At 45.8% G+C, this 22,599-nt stretch overlaps 2 protein-coding genes and 1 long non-coding RNA gene across 7 annotated transcripts in view; 2 read left to right on the forward strand and 1 right to left on the reverse strand.

Moving 5' to 3' along the window:
• KIAA0556 (KIAA0556 ortholog) overlaps positions 1-5,345 on the forward strand; it is a 58,129-nt gene extending 52,784 nt beyond the window's left edge. The window contains exons 23-25 of the mRNA XM_017808683.1: positions 52-272; positions 2,489-2,577; positions 3,850-5,345. Coding sequence (XP_017664172.1) covers positions 52-272; positions 2,489-2,577; positions 3,850-3,905 — 366 coding nt within the window. The 3' untranslated portion in view covers positions 3,906-5,345. The remainder of the gene's footprint in view (positions 1-51; positions 273-2,488; positions 2,578-3,849) is intronic.
• Positions 5,346-7,435: 2,090 nt separating this feature from the next.
• LOC108494481 lies at positions 7,436-20,972 on the forward strand. 2 transcript variants are annotated; one of them, XR_001873860.1, is made up of 3 exons: positions 7,436-7,527; positions 10,767-10,836; positions 19,008-20,972. It is a non-coding gene; the product is annotated as an uncharacterized LOC108494481 (long non-coding RNA). The 2 variants fall into 2 exon arrangements; XR_001873859.1 differs by lacking the exon at positions 19,008-20,972 and adding an exon at positions 13,008-13,110.
• The window catches only part of GSG1L (GSG1 like), a 58,910-nt gene continuing 52,558 nt past the window's right edge, over positions 16,248-22,599 (reverse strand). For 3 of the 4 annotated variants that reach the window (XM_017809113.1, XM_017809114.1, XM_017809115.1), the window contains 2 exons: positions 17,570-18,175; positions 16,248-17,062 (listed from right to left, as the gene is read on the reverse strand). In XM_017809113.1, coding sequence (XP_017664602.1) covers positions 16,636-17,062; positions 17,570-18,175 — 1,033 coding nt within the window. In that variant the 3' untranslated portion in view covers positions 16,248-16,635. Of the gene's footprint in view, positions 17,063-17,569; positions 18,176-22,599 lie in introns of those variants that run through there. The other variant, XM_017809117.1, reaches the window with a different exon arrangement.

A 22,599-nucleotide genomic window follows, 5' to 3' on the forward strand; every position in this document is an offset into this window, starting at 1 on the left:
TGTGTAACAAATAGGGCAAAATAATTTCTAGTTAATTGCTAGAGACAATAGCTGAAAGCAATGGTTGGTTTCCAGGCGGGTTTTTTTGTTTGTTTTGTTAAATATCTGCAGCTTCTGGTGGATGACTTGCTGGTGTACAATGGGATTCTGGAGATGGTGAGCCATGTGGTGTCAGGAATCCTCCCAACCTGTGACCCAGTGGTCCCATATCACACCATCCTCTTCACAGATGATGAGAAGATTTGCCATCAGGAGAAGAGAACTGTTATTAGGTATGTGAGTGGATCTTGAATCTCATTTTTAAACAATGTGTGCATGTGACTGATGTCAGCAATATGTGCATTGCTATAGAAAATTCCCTTCCAAAGTGCCTCACTTAATGAGAAATAAATAGGTTTTTAGATACAAAGACCAAATTATCAGCTTTATGTGCACTTACTGGGATTCATGATTTATATTTACATGTGTTTTCATGAAAGCCTATAAACACAGAAGAAAAAAGTTAAGCTTCCTCAGAGAAGGGATAATAAATCCCAATGATATCACACAGAGGAGGGAAAAAATAGAAAGTTAATGAAAAAGAACCAAGCATCAAAATTACAGAAAACAAAGTCCTCTGATTTGACACAGATGCTAATTAAGGAACCAGAATTCTACTATTTTATAAACATTCTAAAATAATGAACTTGCTAAAATGAGAAATGACTTGCATTTGGAGGAATGACACTTTGAAACCACTAAGTTGGCAATCTCACAGAGAATGTGATGAAATGCGGTGAAAAATGCACTTACATTTAGAAGGTTAGAACTGACAGGGTCTAAAAAACAGTCCCTGGCAAAGGAAAATAAAGATTGAAAGAATAATTTATTTTAAATGGGATTGAAAAGTGAAGAAATGAAAGCTTATAGAAATGAACACTTTCTTACACGTTGGACAGCTAACAAATAGAATGTCTTGCACACACACCATTGGGAAAAAAAAAAGGCAAGTTTTGCATGGGAAAATGGCACGTGATCCATTCAGAAGGACATTCAGATATTTAGAAATTAGCAGGAGGAACATAAGCTGTCCTGATTAGGAACAGAAGTTCACATTTGCCTGCAGGGTTTGTTTTCCTGGGTTTCTCTAAAGCATTGGCTGTTGGCCACTGGAACTGTCAGATGTTAAATAAATTACTGTTGTTTGGCTGTGTTGTGTGAGACATGTTTTTGTACAAGCGGCTGTGTTGTCGCGGTGAGATTTGGGGGTGAGCAGTTTTTCAAGTGAAAACGTTACTGAAATGAGAACGTCTCGAGGAAATAGAAGTTTGGAGAAATTTTTCAGTGGCATATAAAAAGGAGTAGGAGGGGAAATGAACCTTTACTTTCCTCAGCTTCAGGTCTTTCTGTGAGTAAAGTTATTTTCTTGGAAACAGAGAAGCAGCAGATCTTTTTCACATAACTTCCTTTGCACATGTTGTGAGACTTATATCCTTTGATTTGCTTTGAAGAGGAGTATCTTTTTGGGGTCACAAAACTGCATGGTCTGTTCTCCAGTTGAGAACATGCTGAGTCTGTTCTCTTCTAGGCTTCTGGGCAGGAGCTTTCTTGGTCTTTGTTCTTTGCCTGGTTTGCAATCTTCTTTCCCCTTTTTTTCACCTCCCACCCTACTAAAATATAGGGTACTTCAGCAGCTGGATAATATCCCTTCATTTTAGAAATAGTCTTGGGCTTTTATATGTTGTTACTTCTGACTGTGGCCTGTTCTCTTTCACATGTCACTGTTCAGTATTTTATGAACCCTGAACTTGAGTCTGATATTATCATCAATAGTGTAAGTTCTGATTTCCTTCAGTGTTGGCTCCCCTGCTTCACCCTGACAGTTTGGGAGACATTACATTTTTCTCCAAAAATAGAAACCCATTTTGTGCAGTGTTTGTAGAGAAAAGAAAAATACACCTCTTTTGTTCCAAAGGTACAAATGTTTTGTTTTGTCTGTGAAAGGGAGATGTTATTAGTGATGTTTTCTTCACCTTTCCATTCAGCTCACATTTTTCCCTGTAATTTAATTTAATTTCACTTTGAAGTTATTACTTCTTTCCCCAAAAGAAATGGTTAAAATTTTGCAGCAAAGCAAAGCTTGTCACAGTAAATTTAAATTTTGTTTAGTTCAGAAAACTTTCAAATAATGCTATTCCAGTATTACAAAGCAGTGTGAAGTTCCATATAGGGATTTTTATACCCTGTATGTACAGCTCTGATTTAAAATCTCCCTTTGGTTAATGTGGTTCAAGCTGTGTAGGCAAGGCTTGAAAATTGTAGAGTGAATATGATATTTATATTTGAATGTGTGCCTGAATGAATGTGTACTAATTAAAACTGGCAAGGAATCCTTCCGGTGGGTGCAGACAGAAAGTTGTGATTTTGGGTAACTTTTTCCATAAAAAACCCTCATAACTTTTCATAATGTTGATTATTTTGGCTGTTGTACTGATTTGCATCTTTTCAGCAATCATGTGGGAGACCAGGATGTCCGAATGATGAATGAAAATGAGATTGTCACAAACAGTAAAAAGAAGCAAGTTGTGGCTGATCCAGGTAAGTTCTGTCTTCCACAGTCTTCTTCTGATCACTTCCTGCAGACACAGTGTGGATAGTGAACATTTTTAGAGACCTAAACTGGGAAAACTGGGGAGTCTTACACCTCTTACATGTATTTAGCTCTATTTTTTCTACCATAGAAACTACGAATTTCATAATCTGGTGGATTTTTATTCTATATCTAAATCTGAAAGGGGATGATACAGATCAAAGACATATTTGGCTTTTAGCAACCCAAATGGGAAAGTCCTTAGGAAAGAAACTGACTGAAGATAAATTGAAAATTCGTATTAATTGTGCAGGTTCATAGATAGCTTTTGGAATAATAGGCTCATTGGATCCCCACTGGTCTTCTAAGCAGCTTTAGAGATGATGCAAATGTGTCTGAATTCAGCTGCTTGTTGCTCCTTGAGCAAATCCAAAATCATGATAAGTGTAACAAGGGGGAAAACATGTTGACTTTATTCCTCCCACTGTCTTTCTGGTTGGTCTTTTCTCTTTGAAAGTGATAATTAAAAAGACAACCCCTATTTTTTTCCCCAAGGAGAAAGAGTAGATTTTATTTATAGTCTGAAGAGTCCCAGTCATTCATTGTAAATTACTCAGAATAGCTCCCTAAATACATTACAAATTCTCACCCAAGCTGGTATATTCATGATTGGTTTTCTCTCCTGAGCATGACACTTTCTCCAATTAGTTCTCCAGAAAGTGTTGCAGAAATTATTTGATGGCTTTTAATAACAGTTCTGTAGCAGAAGGATTTGAGAGGCCATTGCCTGTACAAAAACAGCTTGGAAGTTATTAGTATATTAGCACAGGCTGTGCCAAAAGTCTCCTGGACACCTCTGTGCCTGTTGGAATGACATCCTGGGTTGCAGAGCAGAGATGGCCAGGAGAACAGCTCTCATTGCCATGGCCATCACACCTATTGTCCAGTGTGCTGGCATCAGCCACAGGGGTTGTTGATAACATATTTGGGCAATGATTTGGGTTGGAGGAGACCTCAGGTGGTCCCCTCCTGAGGGAGGGTCCAAACTTCTGCTCAGGTCAGTGTCAACATTAAATTCAGACCAGATTCCACAGGAAAGCAAATCCGTGGGACTGTTAAAAAGTGGCAGCCCTCACTGTCAGTGTAAGAAACGTCACTGAGAAGAACAGCTCAGCTTTCCTTCTGGGGTGGAAAGAGAAATGGGCATTTTTCCTCCTCACCTTACTCCGTGGCTTCACTGTTAGTGTGCAGTCCTAAACCAGCTCCATTTTCCCTCACAGCCTTGCGTCCAAAAACCTGCATGTGTGAGAAAGGGCTGCAGAGGAGGAAAAGATAACAAGGGAAGTCCTGGATGCATCCAGCCCTGAATAACTGCAATCCAGATCTCCAAGATGTGCATCATCCAAATGGAAGATTTTCTACGTCTGCTGTTGCTGAACCACCTCCTGTCTTATGAGGGGCAGTTTTATTTGCCACGGGAAATTTTCTGCAGAATGAAATCTAAAGCATGAATTTATTTTCCTGGGGGTTCTTTGTCGTGATCTGTCTGATTTTTTTTTCCCCCCTCATCTCTTAATTGAAAATCCAGGGAGGAAGGAACATAAAGGAGAGAGTGAGAACTTTACTGCTGACAACTGTTCCTGCCAAGTACTGAGAACTTGGGTGAAGCAGGATGGTTTTATAACCACAGGTTTTTCAGATTGTTTCTCAAGCTTTTTTTCCTAAATCCTAGCTGGATGATCACGAAGATCCTCACTAGAAGGAACTGTTGCTTTATTTCTGATGCCTGTAAACAGTTCTCTGGGAAATGCACTTATTAGAGGAAATAACTCTTTACCTGTCTGTCTCTGGGCTGCCACTGCATGTTTTGATGCCGTGGCTCTCAGCAGGAGCTGACACTGTTTCTGACACCTGGAGAGGTTCCCCTGGGCTTGCAGAAGTGTGATGGATGCTTTTAGGAAATGGAGATCAGGAAGAAGGTTTATCAAGGTTTAGCAAGTGCATTTCAGCTGTCATTTCTTTCATGTTTTGCAGTGAAATAATAATTTCTTTCATTACTTCGCTACCATGAAAAAAGCAAATGAGGTGTTTTGCCTGGAGTGCCATTGACAGGCACTCTACACATTCTTCAGAGTCCTCCTGCTGCAGAGCAATGTTCTTTTCTGCTATTTTGCCTGCTCTTGTTTATATGAACAAGGAGGCCATACTTCTGTGCTGCACTATCCACATCTGTTGCCAGCAACATATTGTCACTTCTGAGAAATGGTAAATGCATTTTAAGTAGCAGAAGGTAAAGGAGCAGAGTGCATTTTTACACAAAAAATACCCTGCTATATAGTCACTGGAACAAAAGCTCTAACCAGATAAATATGCTGCAGGATTTGCTATGCAAATGTACTTTTCACTGGAAATTTGGTGTTTGTGACAACCTGAATAAGTTTCCTCCATAGTAGATTCTTCCTTTCTCATTTAGAACTCGCTCATTCTAACCCAAGCCAGTTGATGATTCCATGATTGTTTCCAGAGAGAACTGAACACTGAAGCCAGGATGTGCTTTTAGACATAAAACAAAGTTACTGTTGCAGCTGTTGCTGTAGAATCAAACTGTTCTGCTTCCCTTTCTGTCCTAAGTCAGGAGTGTAATATTTTGTATATTTGCTTATTAAAACTTCACTGCTGTTGGCTAAGCTGAAAAGACACAAAATAGCAATGCATTTCCCAAATTTCTATGTACTGATGGACCAACAAAATGTATTTTGTACTAAATACAAACCACTTTATTTATAAATGTAAAATAGTGTGTGAGAGTACATTGCACTTTTTTTAAGGCCTCTTCCCAATCTGCACTGACCAAAGAACCCTTTTGTTCTGAGAACTTTCCCCATAATGTGTTTCATGGTGTAGCTCTACCAAGAACCAAGTTCTAATTTTTGCTTGAAATCACAGAACAGGCAACTCCAAAATGAAAACCAGGAGGAGCTGAAAGGAGGGATATTGTGAGGGCTCAGAACAGATATAAATGTCTGTATTTGGAAGAGCAGAGGCTATAGCAAGGTTTTGAAGACTTGAGGCACAACCACAGATTTGTCATGCAGGCAATCTCTGAATGGGATGTCACACTGTTTGTTCTTCTAAGCAAATTGCATTGAATGGGCAGAGAAATGAAATCTGCTGTGTTTCCTGGCACAGAACAGCATCCTTATTATTGATCTGAAAAGGTATGAGGGGGAGAGGACTTCCTATGCTCATCTGTCTTCTCTGTGTCTGTCTGGAGCCTCTCCAGTCCTGTGTGATGGACTAATGATTTTTCAGTCCTAATCCTCTGAGGTAACTCCAGGTTTTGTCAATTATTGCCAAATGCTTGGTCAAGCTCAGATGGGTCACAGCTCTCTCTGGCTGTTCTTTCCCTGTCACCAGCTCTTCCTCAGCAGCCAGTTGGTAACTGCAGCCAGCTTTCACACCTTTTGCCCCTGGAAATCTGTGTCCAGAGCAGCTGCTCTGGCATGAAGTTTAACGGCTTCAACCTTCTGCCATCCTCTCCTAACGGTCCTTGTACCCACTGAAGAGATTCCCCACAATTGCCACACTGTGGAAAGGGGGTGAAAGTCTTTAAAATACTTCAAAACAGTTGTTAAGCTGTGGAACATCCTCCCCTGCAGTGTCTGTGCCTGCAGGAAGGGTTTGCCAGGCTGCTGTCTGCGCTGGGATGACACTCACCACCAAGGCACGGCCTAGTGGAGGCCTTGATTCCAGCCAGGCATTTATGGAAAGTAGCATAATGATTAGTAAATACTTCACTCATCCCTGTGGGGTAGGAGATGTCAGCATTTGCCCTCCTAATTGGACCTGAGATGTAATGACCCTTTATATAACCAAAAATAATTAAGTGCCCTAGTCAGCCCTATACACTCAAACAGAGGCACTTGACTCATTTCCTCAGTGAATCAGGGTTAAGGAAAAGGGTTTATTCCATTTTTCACCTTTTTTTAACTGACTGCTCCCAAGTACATTCATGCCAGACTGGCATTTCCAGGGGGGACAAGAGGAAGAGTAAACATGCAGTGAAGGAGATCCCCATGGAGCACTTCAGTCAATGCCAGGCACAGTTTCAGCAGGAGTAATTCAGTGAGAATGTGCCCATGACATCATTTGACATTGTCAGAAGCATGGCAAATGAAAAGGAAGGAATGAATTCTCGCTGAAGGCCTTGATGTAAATTATTAAACTTCCACTCAGTTCCAATTTCTGGGCCACTCACAAATGTTTATACCATAGTTGCTCACCTTTACCTGTTGTGATTTGGTTTAAAGGGCATGGATCAAGATAACAGAAATGAGTTTGTTTGTCCCACAGTGACACTGAGAAGGGCAGGGGATAAAAAAATAATCTGTGAGGAAGTACATGTCAGGCTGCCTATTTTTTGATCAAGAAAAAGATATTTTTATCAGTCTTCACAGTGTAATCTGAAAGCTGGGATGCATGGGAAGGCCTGCAACTTTTCAATTTCTGCCTTTTTGTGCTTTAATCCAGTAGCATTTAAACAGCAGGGAGAAGCACCTGTCAGTGGACAAGGGAGCAAGAAGTGGTGCAGTGTAAAAGGCAGCATAGAAGACATGGAAGTTTGTGTATTCCTGAGTCAGGAGACTCATCCATGAACCCATAAGAGCCACATGAGGAGCTGCATGGGGCAGTTAAATTAAACTGAGCCCTTCTCATGGGTTAGACAGGACTGGGACATAAACTGCACTACAGAATCCCACTGAGGTGATGCTGTTTTCTGTAAGATGTCCTGGTCCTGCTGGACTTTCACCATGTTCCTGGTGTGTAGATCATTCCCTTTATGATGTCCAGTCCTACCATTCCAGGGATGAATGCCAGGCTGGGAAAACCTGCAGGAGCCTGGCAGTGCCCAGAAGTGCCCAGGTGTTGTGAGATTGGACAGAGATCTTGTACCCAAGGTAACAAACACGCTGGAATGGGCAGAGACAGGACTTGCTGCCACTGAGGGTGTGAGGGGGAGAGCAGTGTGGGAGGGAGGTGGAATGTTGAGTCTTTAAACTTCCTTGAGTTTCCAGAAAAACCTCACTTCCCAGCACAAGTGAGGTAAGAGCAGACATGAAGGGCTGTATTGACATCTGAGTTCTGCCACCTGCAGGGGACAAAGTCTACTTTGCCTTTGATCTGCAAGACAGAAGCTTTTCCCATTCCCTCCTGCTCTTTGCTCCTGCTGTCCTCACTGCTGGATCACCCCTGCTCCAGCCTGGGGGATGCAGTGAGTGATTAGAGTCCAAACCAGCACATGGCTGAGGGGTGCCTTAGGCTGCCCTCCGTGTTCTGGGGCTGCTGATCTGGGAGGCTGAGCTCTAACAGGAGCTGCTCTTATGGCAAACGTCACTGAAGGAGACAAATCTCTTCCAATATTCCTCAGAAAATGTAAAGTCCAGCACACACCACCTGGCAGTGGCTTCACCAGTACTGCAGGCACTGCAACTGGGCACTCTGCAGCACCTGGGGCACCTTCCTGTATTCCCTTTTAGGTTTTTCCCCATCATGTCTATCTTTCAGCTGCATCATTATGCTTAGAAGGTCATTCCTTTTGCCCTGAAGGTCCTGTTTGGAATCACTGTTCTTTGCCTTGCAGGTGTGACCAACCTGTTACACTCTTCAGATGGATGTTCTCAGATGTGTGACAAGATTACTTTCATTTCACCTCATTTCCCATATGCAGGGCACGTGCTCTCTGATCTGGGGTGTCACCACCCCCTGTGGTCACAGCTCCTGTTTGTGTGGGGCCCCCATGTCCAGTGCTGTGGGTCTGCCTGCTGGATTATTGTCCAAAAATGCTGCTGAGACAACTGTTCATGGTGGAGGTGTCTCCTCCAAGCAGCAGAGAGGGAGACAGAGAGGACCATAACACACTGGGAGGGTGTTTGCCTCCATCTACCTGCTGAGGTCCTGCTGCTCAGAGCACAAGAAGTGGCTTCCTGGCTCGGTGGCCTCTTTGCCCATTTCTGTGACTATTTGCTTGTTTGCTGAGAAATGACTTACAGCCCATGTGAGACACAAACATCCCTTTATCACACAGCTTGTATCACCCTAATGGAATTCTGTCAGCTGAGGATAAAATGTGGACTAAGAAAGCAATTATAGAGTGAATCTCTGAGCTGCAGGAAGAGCTGAGAGATGGGGACGGAGTGCCCAGCTGGAGTAATTTCTTGTCCGACTGGCCTCTAAATCTTGCTGGGAAGGGATCAATTTTCCACCCTTGTCTAACAGCATCAGCTCCCATCACCCTGGCTCAGGACCCTGTGAAGTGCTGCAGTGTTGAGATCTGGACATAAAAGGAAACATTTGCAATTGGTGGCTTCTTTCTTACTGACCCAGGAATTATTGGAAAAGGAGAAAATCGGGCTATAGACTTTCTGTCTGAGGGCTCTCTGGTGTTCCCTTTCTAAGCTCCTGGTGAAGGAGAGGACTGACCATCCCAGTGATCAGCAGGGTAGGAGTTTCCCAGCCTGAAATGTTGCTTCCATGGTCCTTCATCCACAGCTCACTGCTTTGGCTCTAATTAGGAGAGGAAAACCTGCACCTCATGACCTGTGAGCAGCCTTCCCAGGTACACTGGTTATTTCTGGAAGGTCTCAATTATGCAGTGAGACCACAGTGAAATCCTGCCTTTAGCTTTCAACTCACCCAAGGTCTCTGCTGTGACTAAAATCAAACAAACTCTGAGTGCTGGTCTCTGTCCTATTGCTTGTGGGACTTCCAAAAATGTCAGCAGGCACAGATTTTGTGAAGTCTGGGGTGAGAGGATGGGTATTTTGGGAACCATGAATCTAAGGACATAGGTCACACAGATACAATTAACTCACACTCAGCTCTTCCCTTTCACCGATTTGTGATCAGTTGTTTTCAGACCTCGATTGCTTGTTATCCTCAGCTTATCTGGATCTAACTGGAAAAGGTGGTTTTTGAAAGAACATCCTGCTGGGCTAAGTGTGTGGAGATGAATGTCAAAGAATGCTAAAGCAACTTAGAAACAGCCAAGTCTCCTTCTCAGCCAAGGAGCAGTTGTTACCTGGCAGTCTGCTGGCCCTGGGGGAGGCAGGAGGTGGGAGCAGAGCTGGGGGGAAGTGTTGGATCTGGACACTGCACCTCAGAGCCATCCTAAGGGCCAGGAGCAGTCTGGTCCTTGGCTGCTGCCCCCCGAGAGTGTGAGCCCAGCTGAGTATTATGGACTGGTGTCCAAAGTGTATCCCATGCAGTGCAGCTGGAGCTGAAACATATGTTGGGCAAAGGCTTGGAAGGGAAGCAAGTGTGGTAGGGATAAGGGTGAGGGAATGGAGGGGAAGGGAAGGGAAGGGACATATGTTGGGCAAAGGCTTGGAAGGGAAGCAAGTGTGGTAGGGATAAGGGTGAGGGAATGGAGGGGAAGCTGCTATGGCTGGGAAGGTTTCTCAGGGAAATTACTCTTCCCCCAGCACGAGCATTGTACTTGGGGAAGAGAGGGTTCCTGTGGCAAACACAATGAACCAGGAGCAGCTGAACCCTTTCATCTCTTTCACTGAGAATCCTCTCCTGCCTGATGGCAGCATGAGGTGGCTGCCAGAATAGAGGTTTCTGTGTGTAACAAGCTGGGGAAAGAACTTTCATCTCGAGCAAGAGAGAGCTTTTATCTCTCATCAGAGGGGGCCGGGGGCACAGCAGCTCTCTGAGTGTGCAGGGCTGGCAGGAGGAGGCTCTGGCCAGCACAGGGAGGGGAGCTGGGACATGACAGCCCCCCCTGCTCTCCAGTGGGCTCAGAAAGTGTAACACACTGATGGTGCTGCTCCTGCCTTTTATTATTCCTGGGTCCGTGCTCCCATTCAGCAAAGGTTTTCCTGACTGTTTTCTGCAATTATACACTTTTTTTTTTTTTAACCTTACTAAAGTCAGATCAGGTTACACAGGGTTTCAACCCGTTTGGAGAACCTCTAGGAATGGAGGCTGCTCAACCTCTCTGGGCAATCTGTTTTAATACTTAACTGTCCTAATAGGGAAAAAGTTTTTCCTTTGACACATAATGACCTGTACTTTCCCCCACTGATTAAAGGCCCAGATCAGCGTGGATAAGACTTTTGGCATTGCAGAAAGGTCATCTCTGCTGTTGTCATCGAGCTGTGTAATAATAAATTCCATCTCCCAACTATAATTTCAGATTTGCAGATTAGCAGAAGTCTCATGATCTGCCTCTTTCCTGGTGTGCTGGAGACACTGCTAAAAATAGAGTAAGTAGCAAAGCTACCTGAAATGGTCTGAGCCTAAACAGTGGTAAAAACTAATCTACAGTGAATGTCGGCTCTGGCCTGTTTCCAAGGGAATGTTTTGGGATGGCTTGCTATATACTGGAGATTGTTTGGTAAGGATTAGTTGGTGAACAGATGAATCAAAGTGACATTTCCATTACCAACAGGAGATCTGTCTGTGGCCAGAATTCATGGGGAAGGATGTGGGATGATAGTATGACTTTTCATTATGTTTAATATTGTCAGAGAAATTAAATAGCCACTATTATTCATCTCTCAGGGATAGTAAGGTGTCTGAATATTAACACAAAATGGGAGATCTGATCAAAACCCACTGACCCAGCAAGACGTTGATGTGTATTTTAATCACTCTCTTTGGGCCACTCAGATAATTTACTCTTCATAATAAATCTGCAAGAAGCTAAGATCTGCATTTCTCGGGACAGGGCTCGGGTAGAGCAGTGCCTGTTCTGTCCTTGTGTATTCTGGCTGAGGCCCTTTGGGATGCCCCAGTGTCACTCTTTTTCCTGAGTAAGCAGCATTAAGGCCCTCAGGAGAGCTGCACTTTGGTCACCTGGCTGTGGGTTGAGAATAAGGGTCAGGGGATGACTTATTGGGCACTTGTTTGCCTGTCAGACCCCTCAGAGGAGGGAGAGGTCCACGGGGGAGGGCTCCAGCTCGTAGTGGAAAATAACCACTTACAGAAATGTATGGATACAAGAAATGGAAAAGGGTCTCCAGAGGCAGTTTCACCTTGGAAAACAAAGATTGTAGATTTAATGTGAAAATTCCTAAAGTCAAGTTGAATTGGAGTGTGCAAGAGGCACCGGGTATATAAATGTGTAGAGAACACACCCTGAGGAGCAGGCATTCAGGTAGGAGAAGGGATTAATGGTAATTAATGGCACTGCCCAAACCCTTGTGACTCCCATGTCAGGACAGATAATGCCAATAAATGATATAAAGATGCAGACAGTTGCCTAAAACTCGTTCTGCTGTATTTTAAGTCATGAAGCAGAAGTGCTGGTGGACTTGTTTTGCATAAAACACTCACATTATGCAGGGACATTATTATTAACAGTACGAAGGGGTAACCATGAGGTCATAAAATGTATGGATCAGCGAGTGACTTTGACTGCAGTTATGAATTAGAGATATTAATGAGAAGGCTGACAAATGAATCGGCCATGCATGTAGATCCAAGCACAGCGAAGGGCCCTCCCAACCAGTGCCACAGAAAGTTTGCCATTTATCTTCTTTATCCACTGATGCAGATGTAAATTAACCTTCTCTTCTTCTTTTTCTTTTTTTTTTTCCTTTCTTTGGTTGTTAGATGTTTGTTGTATTGCAATCTTTTAGTTTTTGCAACACAGAGCTAAATATTCAGTTTCTTTTACTAGAATGGTGTCTCATCAGAGGGGTTGGACGAGCTGACCTTTCCAGCTGAAATTACCCTGTGATTCCATGACCAGGATGCATCAGGACTCTCTGTTTAACATAACTTATCTGCTGTAGAGACTGTTCTGCCAACTGGAGCCTATCGAGCCCCAGCATGGGGGATATTAATAGGTTGCTTATTTAATGCAATCAGTCAGTACAAACTACAGATTGCCTGAGGCTGGAAAAGTGTTCATGTCCTCACACTTCTGACCAGGCACCTGCTCTGAGAGATGACAAGGGGAAGGCAGCCTGTGGTGCTCAGGATATGTGCAGGGATGAACAGCTAACAGACAGCTTGTTACTTTGAATAAGGGTGATACTAATGACTCTCTGGAGCTGGGTATGACTGGAGAATAGCAAATATAATGCCCGTAGTTAAGAAAGGAAGGGAGGAATCATTTGGTCCAGTATTGGGTCTTCAGACTGGAGAGTACGTGTTCAAGGGAAAAAATAGACTTATACACTTTAACGAAGAATAGATGGAATGCCACATGAATTTAAAGATTAATTTTTCACTGTGTGTCTGATTGCCTGCTCCTCCTGTCTCTGTGCAAGAGGAGGTGATAACATTTTGGAGAGAAGGCTTATTTATGCAAAGGAGCCATGGAGGCACAGTGCAAATCAGTGAGAATTGTCCAAGAGGAACAATGGCTGAATCCCTTTAACTGTCACAATAATGGGGCTGTGTAATTGCCTTTCTCTCTGAACACCAGGCAGCAAGACCCAGAGCCTTAAGACAGAGCAAGCTTGTTACAGGACACGTTCTGGCAAGTACAGGATGCTAAAAATGAACTCAAAAAACTTGCTTTCAGGCCCATGTATTTAAGACACTGCTGTCTTACTTTGGCTGTGCTGACTCAGTTTTGTACCCTGCGAGGAGAAGGGCTCTTCCTGCGGGTGTGGGCGGCCAGCCCTCGCCCTCCTGTTGTGTGAGGAGTGGGTGACTACAGAAAAAATAGACTGGACACAGAAAATCTCTTGGGAGTTGTGGGCAGGCAGCTGTGTTTCTCTCCCCAGCAAACCTAGGGAAGCAAAACCAGCAAGGAAAGCTGAGGCTTGTAAAGGACGAGAGGATTTGGTGATGTGCAGGAACACCAACAAAGAGAAGCACTCGGGAAAATCAGGAGAAAATCAGTGGATTTTTCTACCTGTGTAAAAATCAGGGAAGGTGCCTCAAGTACTGGAAATGGTCACAAAGGTGCAGATAATGCAGGAACTGAAGGCTGAGACATCTTCACAGAGGCAGAGCTGCCTCCAAGGTACAAATGCAGCAGAGGAAAAGGGGGAAGTGAGGAGTCTGTAAAGGACAGATGGAGGGGGTTTGTCCTGCTGCTCTTTTCCCAGTTTCCTCACAGCTGAGCACATGGGCTGCTGTGGCTGGTGAGGCACTGGGGACACACTGGAGGGCTCAGAAGGTGCAGATGCCTACTAATAATATATAGAAGGTCTGGCAAGACTGACCAGCTCTGGTTGGATGCAAATAACCTGGAAGTTCCACTGGAATAGCTAAAAGCTGGGACTATCAGGATAAAATGCACATCTGTAAAGTGGGTAGAGGTGATTCATATCACAACTGACCCAGAAGAAGGAGACTCTGCAACCTGAAAGGGACCCAGAACTGACAGTCTTTGATAGAACCAGCCTTGATGATGTAAGGCTAATAAAAATAATTCATAGACTTGTACTGGATCTGAGGCGTGAGGAGAACAGGGCTAAAAGTGATAATCTGATCACATTGTCAGGCCTCATGAACAGGAGAAGCCACAGAGCCTGTTCTTGCAAATGTATTCAGATTTTGCAGGCAGAGAGGGCAGGCAATGCAACATATGAAGATTGATATTGCTAATCTCTAAATTGTGTTTCTGTCGGTTCTGTGGAAGTTAGGGAAAGCTCTGAAGAGAGACCTCTGAGAGAGCTGGGGGTCTGATCTGCCACGGGAAAATTAGTGTGGAGCAGTAACTGTGTGAGCTCTGTGGGAGGAGGGTCAGCCATCCATGTGAACCAAGGGGACATGTTTTCCTAGGAGAGCTGTGAAGGCGGAACAGGATGCAGGGGGTGCTCGTGTGAGACTCAAACATCCCCTCCACGGTGCCCAGAGCCTTCAGGGTGATTTGTGGTGCTCCACCACGGTGCTCCCCAGGGTGGGTGATTTGCTCTGAGGGGATACTGCGTGTCCAGCAGCTCTGACCATCCTGCACTCACCTCTGTGCCCCCCGGTGAAGGTGGGAGGGAGGGCAGCCTTCTCCCTGTCCCTCACCTCGGTGCTGTGACCCCCCGAGGGCACACACTGTGCACAGCCCTGGGTATCCCTGTGGGCACCTCGGAATTTGCCAGGTGTGGCCACAGGTCGTGGCTGCAGCGTGGCACAGAGGGGCTGTGTGGGCAGGGCTGTGGCTGTGTCTGCACAGCAGCTTGTAAGTAAAATAAATTGCTAATAACAGGGAGCTTAAAACGACACATTTGTAAGCTCAGCAGAGACCATCATGCTGAAAGGCAGGTAGGGGCTCTCCTACAACAGTCAGTGTCCCTGTGGAGATGTGCCCAGCAGGTTCAGAGCGTGTCCTTGGACTGTGCTGCCCCCTCCCATTGCCCAAGGTGTCTGGAGCTGTGGTGGCACAGGGAATGATCTGCTTTTGGGGTTTTGTTGTAATTGGTTTTTTTATTCCTCCTCCCTGTTATTTTTGAAAGAAGCTTAAGAAGTGGATTATAGCAGAGGGAAAGTGGGGCTGAACTCACAGGTTACCTTTTGCCATCCCTGTGGCCTGGCAGGGAGCAGCAGCCGTGTGCAGGACAGACGTGTCCTGAGTTTTGATGGTTTCGTCACACTGATACTGGGGAAGTGACTGTTTCCAAAAAGTGCCAAGGACTCTGGAAGGGAGTGGATGAGCCAGTGGGGCAGGGGAGCAGTGGCTGCCATTGGTACTGAGCAAAGTGGCTCAAGGACATCTCTCCACCCCTCCACCCTCACCAGATCGTTACAGAACAGACTGCAAGGCCATCCCCGTGAGCGGAACCTGGGGCACAAACTGTTGTTCATCCATTGTACTTTCCTGGTTCCCAGGTGGGGAGGAAGGAGCTCCAGGGCCATTTTCCTGTGTGTCCTCCATGACCAGCAGCCTCCTTCCCTCGGGGCAGGCTCCACCACCTTGTGACACCCCAGCAAGGGGCCGCAGCCTTTCGGCATTGACGTCGTGGGAAGGCAAAGCACAGCTGTGAACACCTCTGAGCTGGTCTGCCAGCCCAGTCACCACGGACTGGGAGAGCTGGGGGTCACAGACCTTTACCTGACTCACTGCTGGGTTGGTGTTTTAGGGGCACATCACACAGTCTTGTGCCCTGGCCCCATTACCTGAAAGGGGACCTTCCTGGGGTCACCCCAGCTCCTCACTGCCTTGGCCTGGGTGCCTGCCCGTGTTAACCCAGGATGCAGGTGGGCAGAGGAGGGTGGTTTACAATGCCCAGATCTCACTCCAGTTCTTGGAATTATTATATTATTATATATTATATCATATATTATTATATATGTGGAATATTTCCAGATGCTGATTGATTTGATATACAAAGCACTTTTAGACAAATAAATAATGGCCAGTCTTCGCGAGCGAAGATTTGGGAAAGGTCATTAACCCTTCGAGCCTGCGCAGTGGATTTTTTAGGTGAGACTCAGCGTGCGCTGAACTGAGCCCACCCTTTAATCCTGAGGTTCATCTGCTGGGGCCAAGCACGCTTGGACAGTGGCAGTGAGGGTCTCAGAACGTAGGTTTGTTTAGAGTGACCTTCTCTTAGATGGATTGCCTCACAGGGCTGACGAGCTCCATCTGCCCGGGGGGCCGGGAATCGAACCCGGGTCGCAGTGGTGAGAGTCCTGCACCCTAACCACTAGACCACCAGAGGCCCCCGCTTTTAGACAAATAAATAAAAAAGAACAGGCACGATTTTCTAACAAGTAATGTCATTTAATGAATGATACACTCTAGAAAATAGAAACTACCCAGATGCTGGTTGGTTGGTCTGTTTGGGGCTGGGAGAAGGCCCTTGCTCGGACGTACAACGCCTTCTTGGGATTCTTTTGTTGGCATTTGTAGTTGCTGGAAACAAGGAAACGTCCATAGATTGAAAGAGACACTAAAGGAGCAATTGTTTTCTAAAATGTGGGAAGTGTGCAGGATGCCTCCCCACTCTGTCTCATTGGGCAAGTGGCATGAGGGCTCAGAGCTCACCAACATCTTTACAGACGATCCATACCTGGAAGGGACAGACTCAACCGCTGGCACCTACCACAGTTCAGTCCTCAAACCACCAGAGACCTCTCACTCTGCACAGCCTCTGCGGGCTCTGCTGTTATTGCACTGCTTTCTGGGCGCTTTTCTGCACGTGTTGCGTCTCTTCCCTCAAGGTCTGGCTGCTAATTCCAGGGAATATGCTTTTCAGAATGTCACAGTACACCATGTACAGCTCTGGGTCTATTTTGGGCCTGGGCAGGGCCCGGGAGTTGCAGGGCTGTTCGGTGGGGGGGTGCTGTGGCCTGTAGACATCGCTGAAGAGCGCGGTGAGGATCTTGTGGGCGGCCTTGTAGGGGTCATCCTCGAACTGCACCATGGCCTTGAGCTCCGTCAGGGTGTAGCCGTTGTACCTCTTGCTGTCCTCGGCCAGGGGCTGCACCGTCTCACCGATGTGCCTCACCTTCCACTTCAGGCATTTCAGGTCTTCCTTCACATCCTCTAGTTCTTTCTCCATGGCTTGGAACTCCTTTGCGGTCACAAATCTCCTGCCAAGGAAAGAAGTTGCAGAGACAGGGTGGAGTTCAGAGGCCAGGAGGGGTGAAACCAGCCCAGCCTGCCTGGGGTCGGAGCAGAGGTGGAGGTTTGGGAGGGAGATGCCGGCCATGTCTCTGAGCACCATCCCCAGCTCTGATCTGTTGGGCTCCACAGGGGCAGCAGTTTCTCTCTGCTGGTACAAGGGAGAGATGTGCTGTGTCATTTTGGAAGGAAAGGAGGCACCTTAAAACTGTGCCCTGTTGAAGGAGCTGAGGTTGATGACCTGGCCCAGGGGTGGTCTGTCATCAGGTCTGGAGAACTAAATGCAAAGCAAACAGAGTATTTTGCTTCTTGCATAACAGGGTTTAGTGGGAGCACAGGATAGCTACTGGAAAACAAACACTGGAAACATCTAAAGCATAAAAGATACTTAACTTTCTTTATGAGGGGTTTTTAATGACACTAAACCCAAGTGGGTCATTTGAGGACTTAGACACTTGTATGGTCTAGATACATACCTTTCATGATCAGGATCTTCCAGATCTGATTCAAACCCCTTTCCTGTATTCTTTAAGTCAGTTTTAGAATAGCCAGGAGCCTGGGAACTCTCTTCAGGAGTCGTTGTTGCTGGAGGCCTTGTGCTTGTCCTGGTTGGGGTCAGTGTGTGATCTGAAGCTGAAGCTTGTTCGTTTTGTGCTGTGTGAGGACTGAAGGTATAGAAGGAAGCTGCATTGATCCCTGGGCTGACTGGAGAGGAGTCAGAGTATTGCTGTGGTGTGGCTGAGCTGGGTGTTAGACTGAGCCTGAGACTGGCTGGGCAAGATGCTGGAATAGTCCTTGCTCCGAGTGGGCTGGAACACGATATTGCTAAATTTGTATCTCTTTGCTCGAGTGGTTGAGGGTTTGGTGATTCTCCTGGGGCCAATCTAGTGATGGAGGTGATGTCCAGCAGGGTTTGATCCTGACCCATGGAGATCTGGCTGGTTGGTTCTGATGAAAGTGAAGAGCTGCTTGATGTGTCGCTGGAAGAGCTTGACGTAGCGAATGGGGGTATTTTCTGAGCATTATGGTCACTCCTGTTCCTCTGCGGGCTAGTGACACTTAGAGCTGGGTGTTGTGAAGCCCTAAAGAAAGACAAACACACACTTTTTCCTCTGGTCTGGGCTAAAGGCTTATAAGACAGTTTTAGGCCTCTTTTGGGGCAATTTTAAGCCTGTTTCCCATAACTGCATTTCCCCATAGGCTGATTTGCCTCTCAGGTCTGCATAAAACCCTCTGCTTCTCACGACCAAGAGCAAAGTGTTTGAGGATAAGGCACATAAATTCAGGACCAGTTTCTCCCTGGTGCCCACTGAGCCCTTGTCAGCTATCATCAGTGTGATAATCAGTGGAACATCCACGTTCTGCTTCCCAAAAGTCACACAGCTCCACAAGAACCAAGGATTTGGGGCTGGGGAAGGACAGGAAGGGAAGAAAGCTGCTGACATACTGACTGGGAGAACACAAAATGCTAAAACCTGGCTTGCAGGCTGCCACAGCACCTGCCCTTGGCCACCCCTGCCAAGGGTGAAGACCTGCCTTCCTGACATGGACCCACAGGCTTTAGTCTCCTGGGAGCTCTGCATGGTATCCAGTGAATTAAGGGATGAAAAAACAGGCAAGGGAGAGAGAGAAGGGCAGCACAGAATGATGTCACTGTTCCTGTGGTGACATAAGACATTTCTTGCTGTGTTAAGCAGTTTTCTTTCTCCCCACTAAACTGTAAACTGTGTCCAGGGCTGACCAGCTACCTTAGGTGGCTGGAAATGACAACTGTGTGGGATGCCACACTATCCCTCCTGGATGTTGTTTCCTGTACTCTTCTCCTGGCTGCTTCCAGACAGGAGAGATTCCAAGGGGTTTTTTTTGTTTATTTTTGTTTTTTTTTTTCCTATGGCAAAATTTTGACTTTGTCAGTTTAGATGGCAAGAGAGGAAGATGTACCCCTGTGGCCTGGACCTGTCCTGATAGGTAGAGGATGCAGCCAGAAATGCCCTGACCTTGAAGGGGAACACAAAGACACCCACTGTGCAGATCATGATCCGGGATTTCTAACAGCCAAAGGACATGACAAACTCTTGTAGTGATGCCAGTGACCAACTGAGTCTTCTTGTGCATCTGCTATATTCCTATTTCTCTTGTGGTGGAAGACAGCAGAAAACCCTGGTCTGGATGGGACAGATGAGACCTAAAGCATGAAGTCCTGTCCTGTTAGCACCTGTGGCCTGAATTAGTGCCACAGTCACTTCTCACCTCCCTGCATCTTTCTCAGGGTTGGATGCAATTAAACACCGAATTTTAAGGTCCTAAAGAGCATGTCTCACACCTCTGGGCTTCAATAGGGTTAATGTGCTAAGTCACGGCTTAATTATCAGGTTCAAATCAAATTTAGAGGTTTTATAATTGGAAAACCAGGCAGTAACAAAGCTACTGCATAAAAACAAAGCCAAAAAAAGAATCATAAAATGAGTTCTAAAAAGGGCAGGAGAGAAAACAAGTACAAATGTCAGAGGGAGCACTTGTCCCTGGGAGTGCCTTCCTTTATCAACTGGCTGAACAGGGTTGGAAGGCCAGGATTGCCACCTGGATACGAGGAAAAGCTTTTTCACCCTAGGTGAGAAACACTGGGACAGAGGCCAAGAGACGTATTGGGATCTCCATCCTTGGAAGTGTTCAAAACTCAACTGGACAAGGAAAGAAGCAGCCTGATCCAGCCTGGACATGCTGGGAGCCCTTTTGGGGGCCCTGTCCTCACTGTGTCAGCCTGTGATTCTGCCTAACTATGAAAACATGTTATTTCTCTCACAATTTCCCTTCCTTCTTTCACTTTTCTACCCTCTGAGTCCCATCTCACCATCCTCTTCCACTGGAGCCTCTGGGCTGTCCCATTCCATACTGACTTTATAAGGCCTGTTGCAGGAGAGTCCCTCATAAAGGAAAGGGTTTTTAGAGGAAAAGCAGTGTTATTTGGCTCAGAGGAATTGCTGCCCCTTCCTTGCATAAGGGGGAATCAGTAGGTCAGGCTTTGGAAGAGCAGGCAGTGGGACTGAGGGCAGCCTGGAGCTGGACATCTGTGCTGTGTCGCCTTTGGAAACTCAGCTGCTGTTGCTCAGTCTCTCCTGAAAGCAGGGAATGATGGGGCCGTGTTGGGTCATGCTGTGGGGTGTTCAGAAAGTTGGGATTTGGCTGCTCTAGGACCAAGAGGAGTGGAAAGACTGGTTTCCTGGCAGAGACAACACAAAATTACTGGTTATTTAAATCAGAGCTGAATCTCGGGGATTCACTGCAAAACACCATATTCAGGAAAACCTGTTTTGCTGTAACAAAGCACAGGAATTTTATCCTGACAAGAGCAAACCCCATTTTTAGGCAACTAAAGCAAAAATACAGGTTGTAACATTTTTTTGTTTGTTTAAGATACATATATTTGTCCTCAAATATCTCACAATGTAAAACTACCTGAATGTGAACTGAGCAACAATTCCTACCTACATTCTTGGGGGACAAGTATAATATGCACAGGAAAGAGAAAGGCTATTTGGGTGCATATACAGTCTGCAATACTTCATTGCACATCTCCAGCAGTGTGGGACAGGTTGACTTTTGGAAGGGGGGGGAGGTTGGTTTGGGGAGTTTTTTGCATAAATCCAGGATTAGCTTTAGGAGATGAAACATTTATTGAAAGATGCAATTTCAGAGAGTGACAGAAAGCACGTTTCATAACTAATCCCGCTGAAATTTATGTAAGAAACCTTTCCAATTCACCTGTGCACTGGAGGAAACAAAAAAAGTATTATAAACTATCAGCTTATTTTGCTTTCCTTTTCGGCCCTTTAATTTTCGTGGGCTGCCGTGCTAAACGTGGGACTGAATTTACTTTTATCAACATGCTTATTTTGGAAAAAGTGGAGCTGGTGGCTTAAGAAGCAACGTTAAAGGAAAATGTCAGTCTGGATGTTAGCAGAGGCAAACGAGGAGAGAACTGAGACCTTTAATTTGGAATTTCCTGGTGGGCAAGAGCTTGCCTGAAGACAGGACCGAGATTCCCGTGGCTGCCAGCGCAGCCAGGCTGGATCTCGGATCCGTAACCATGGCGCTCCGTCGGGGGGGGAATTTTTCCCCACCTGTTTTTATGAGGCCAATCGCCAAGAAGGGAATAAATTACGGGAAGGATTGCAAGTCCTGGGGTTGAAATCAGCGCTGGCATCAAAGAGGCAGCGGTTGCAGCTGTCAGGTACCTCCACAAGGAGAAACCTCGGCTCAACTTTGAGCGACACTTCAAATGCGTCAGGCCCTTGTTGTCTGCGCCTCCCAGCCCGGCGCTGCTCAGCATATCAAGCATGTTCCCCGTTGTCACAGTGACCTTGGCTGCCGTCTGTGCCTTGCCCTCTCCAGCTGAGCTTGTGCAACAGACTGAATTTGGAGACATTTGGAACTTGCCTGCACATCCAGCACCACTTTCCTTCTGTGGCGCTTGAGACCAGCGATAAAAAAAAAAAAAAAATCCAACCGGTGGATATTATTATTTTTTTTTTTATGAATCATTTCCACCATGTTTTAAGTCTGGAGCTCTTCTGGTGAACTTGTCTGAATAGGAAAAAAAAATTACACTATGCTCTAGAGTGAAGCTCTGAGGGGCTGGTTGCATAAATCTTGCTGTAGACAGTCGGGGTGGGAGGATGGTAGAGGAGCTGTGGGATGGACCCAGGGGAAATGCCTACAGGGTGATGATACGAGAATAAAACTATCTTTTTCAAGGCCTCCTCTTTGTCAGGTGACCCTCCTAAAATGCCCACGCTGCCAAAACAGTGACTATATTATTTTTTTGACACTGAATTAATTTTGAATAATCTTTCACTTTTCTACAAGAGAGGCTGGTGTCCTGAACCCTGGGTTTATCTGCCTCAGATAACACCAAGGCTTTTAGCCACAGACAGTAGGAATATGCTGTTTCCTGCTCAGCTCTTGGCTCCTCTGGGCTACCTGTCTCTTTTTGACTTTGCCACCACACCTGTCTCTCCTTGTCCTTTGTGACATTTCTCCTGCCTCTCTCCTACCCCTTGTTCTACATCCACCATCTGCACCTCTCCCATCTGCGCCGTGGGCTCCAGGCTCATCCTGTTAATGCCTCGTGGTGGGACAACACTGGAGGAGAGGGTGGAAGTGGCATGGACATGTCTGAAATCAGGTACTGCTGCTGCCTGGAGCCCAAGAACAGTGAGCATTTCTTGGCAATAAATAACTGTGCAACAACAAAAAAATCCTGACATGAAATTTCTCCTTCTCTCGTTTTTGTGTGGTGACCGTGCACAGCTGGATCATCGAGATCTCCCAGCCCTGCACATCTGAAGGAAAGAGTTGAAACATCAAAATGACAGCAAACAGACTTCAAGAGTGTTTAGGGCTTTGCAGTGGAAATGCTAAATTTGGTATGAGCAAATCATGACCAAGGATATCAGATGTATAGGGGCCAGTGCCATATGTTTGCACAGGAAGGTGGCTTGGTGAG

This window comes from Lepidothrix coronata, unplaced genomic scaffold, assembly GCF_001604755.1.
Source record: "Lepidothrix coronata isolate B3197 unplaced genomic scaffold, Lepidothrix_coronata-1.0 Scaffold24, whole genome shotgun sequence".
In the NCBI taxonomy this organism is placed as follows: domain Eukaryota; kingdom Metazoa; phylum Chordata; class Aves; order Passeriformes; family Pipridae; genus Lepidothrix; species Lepidothrix coronata.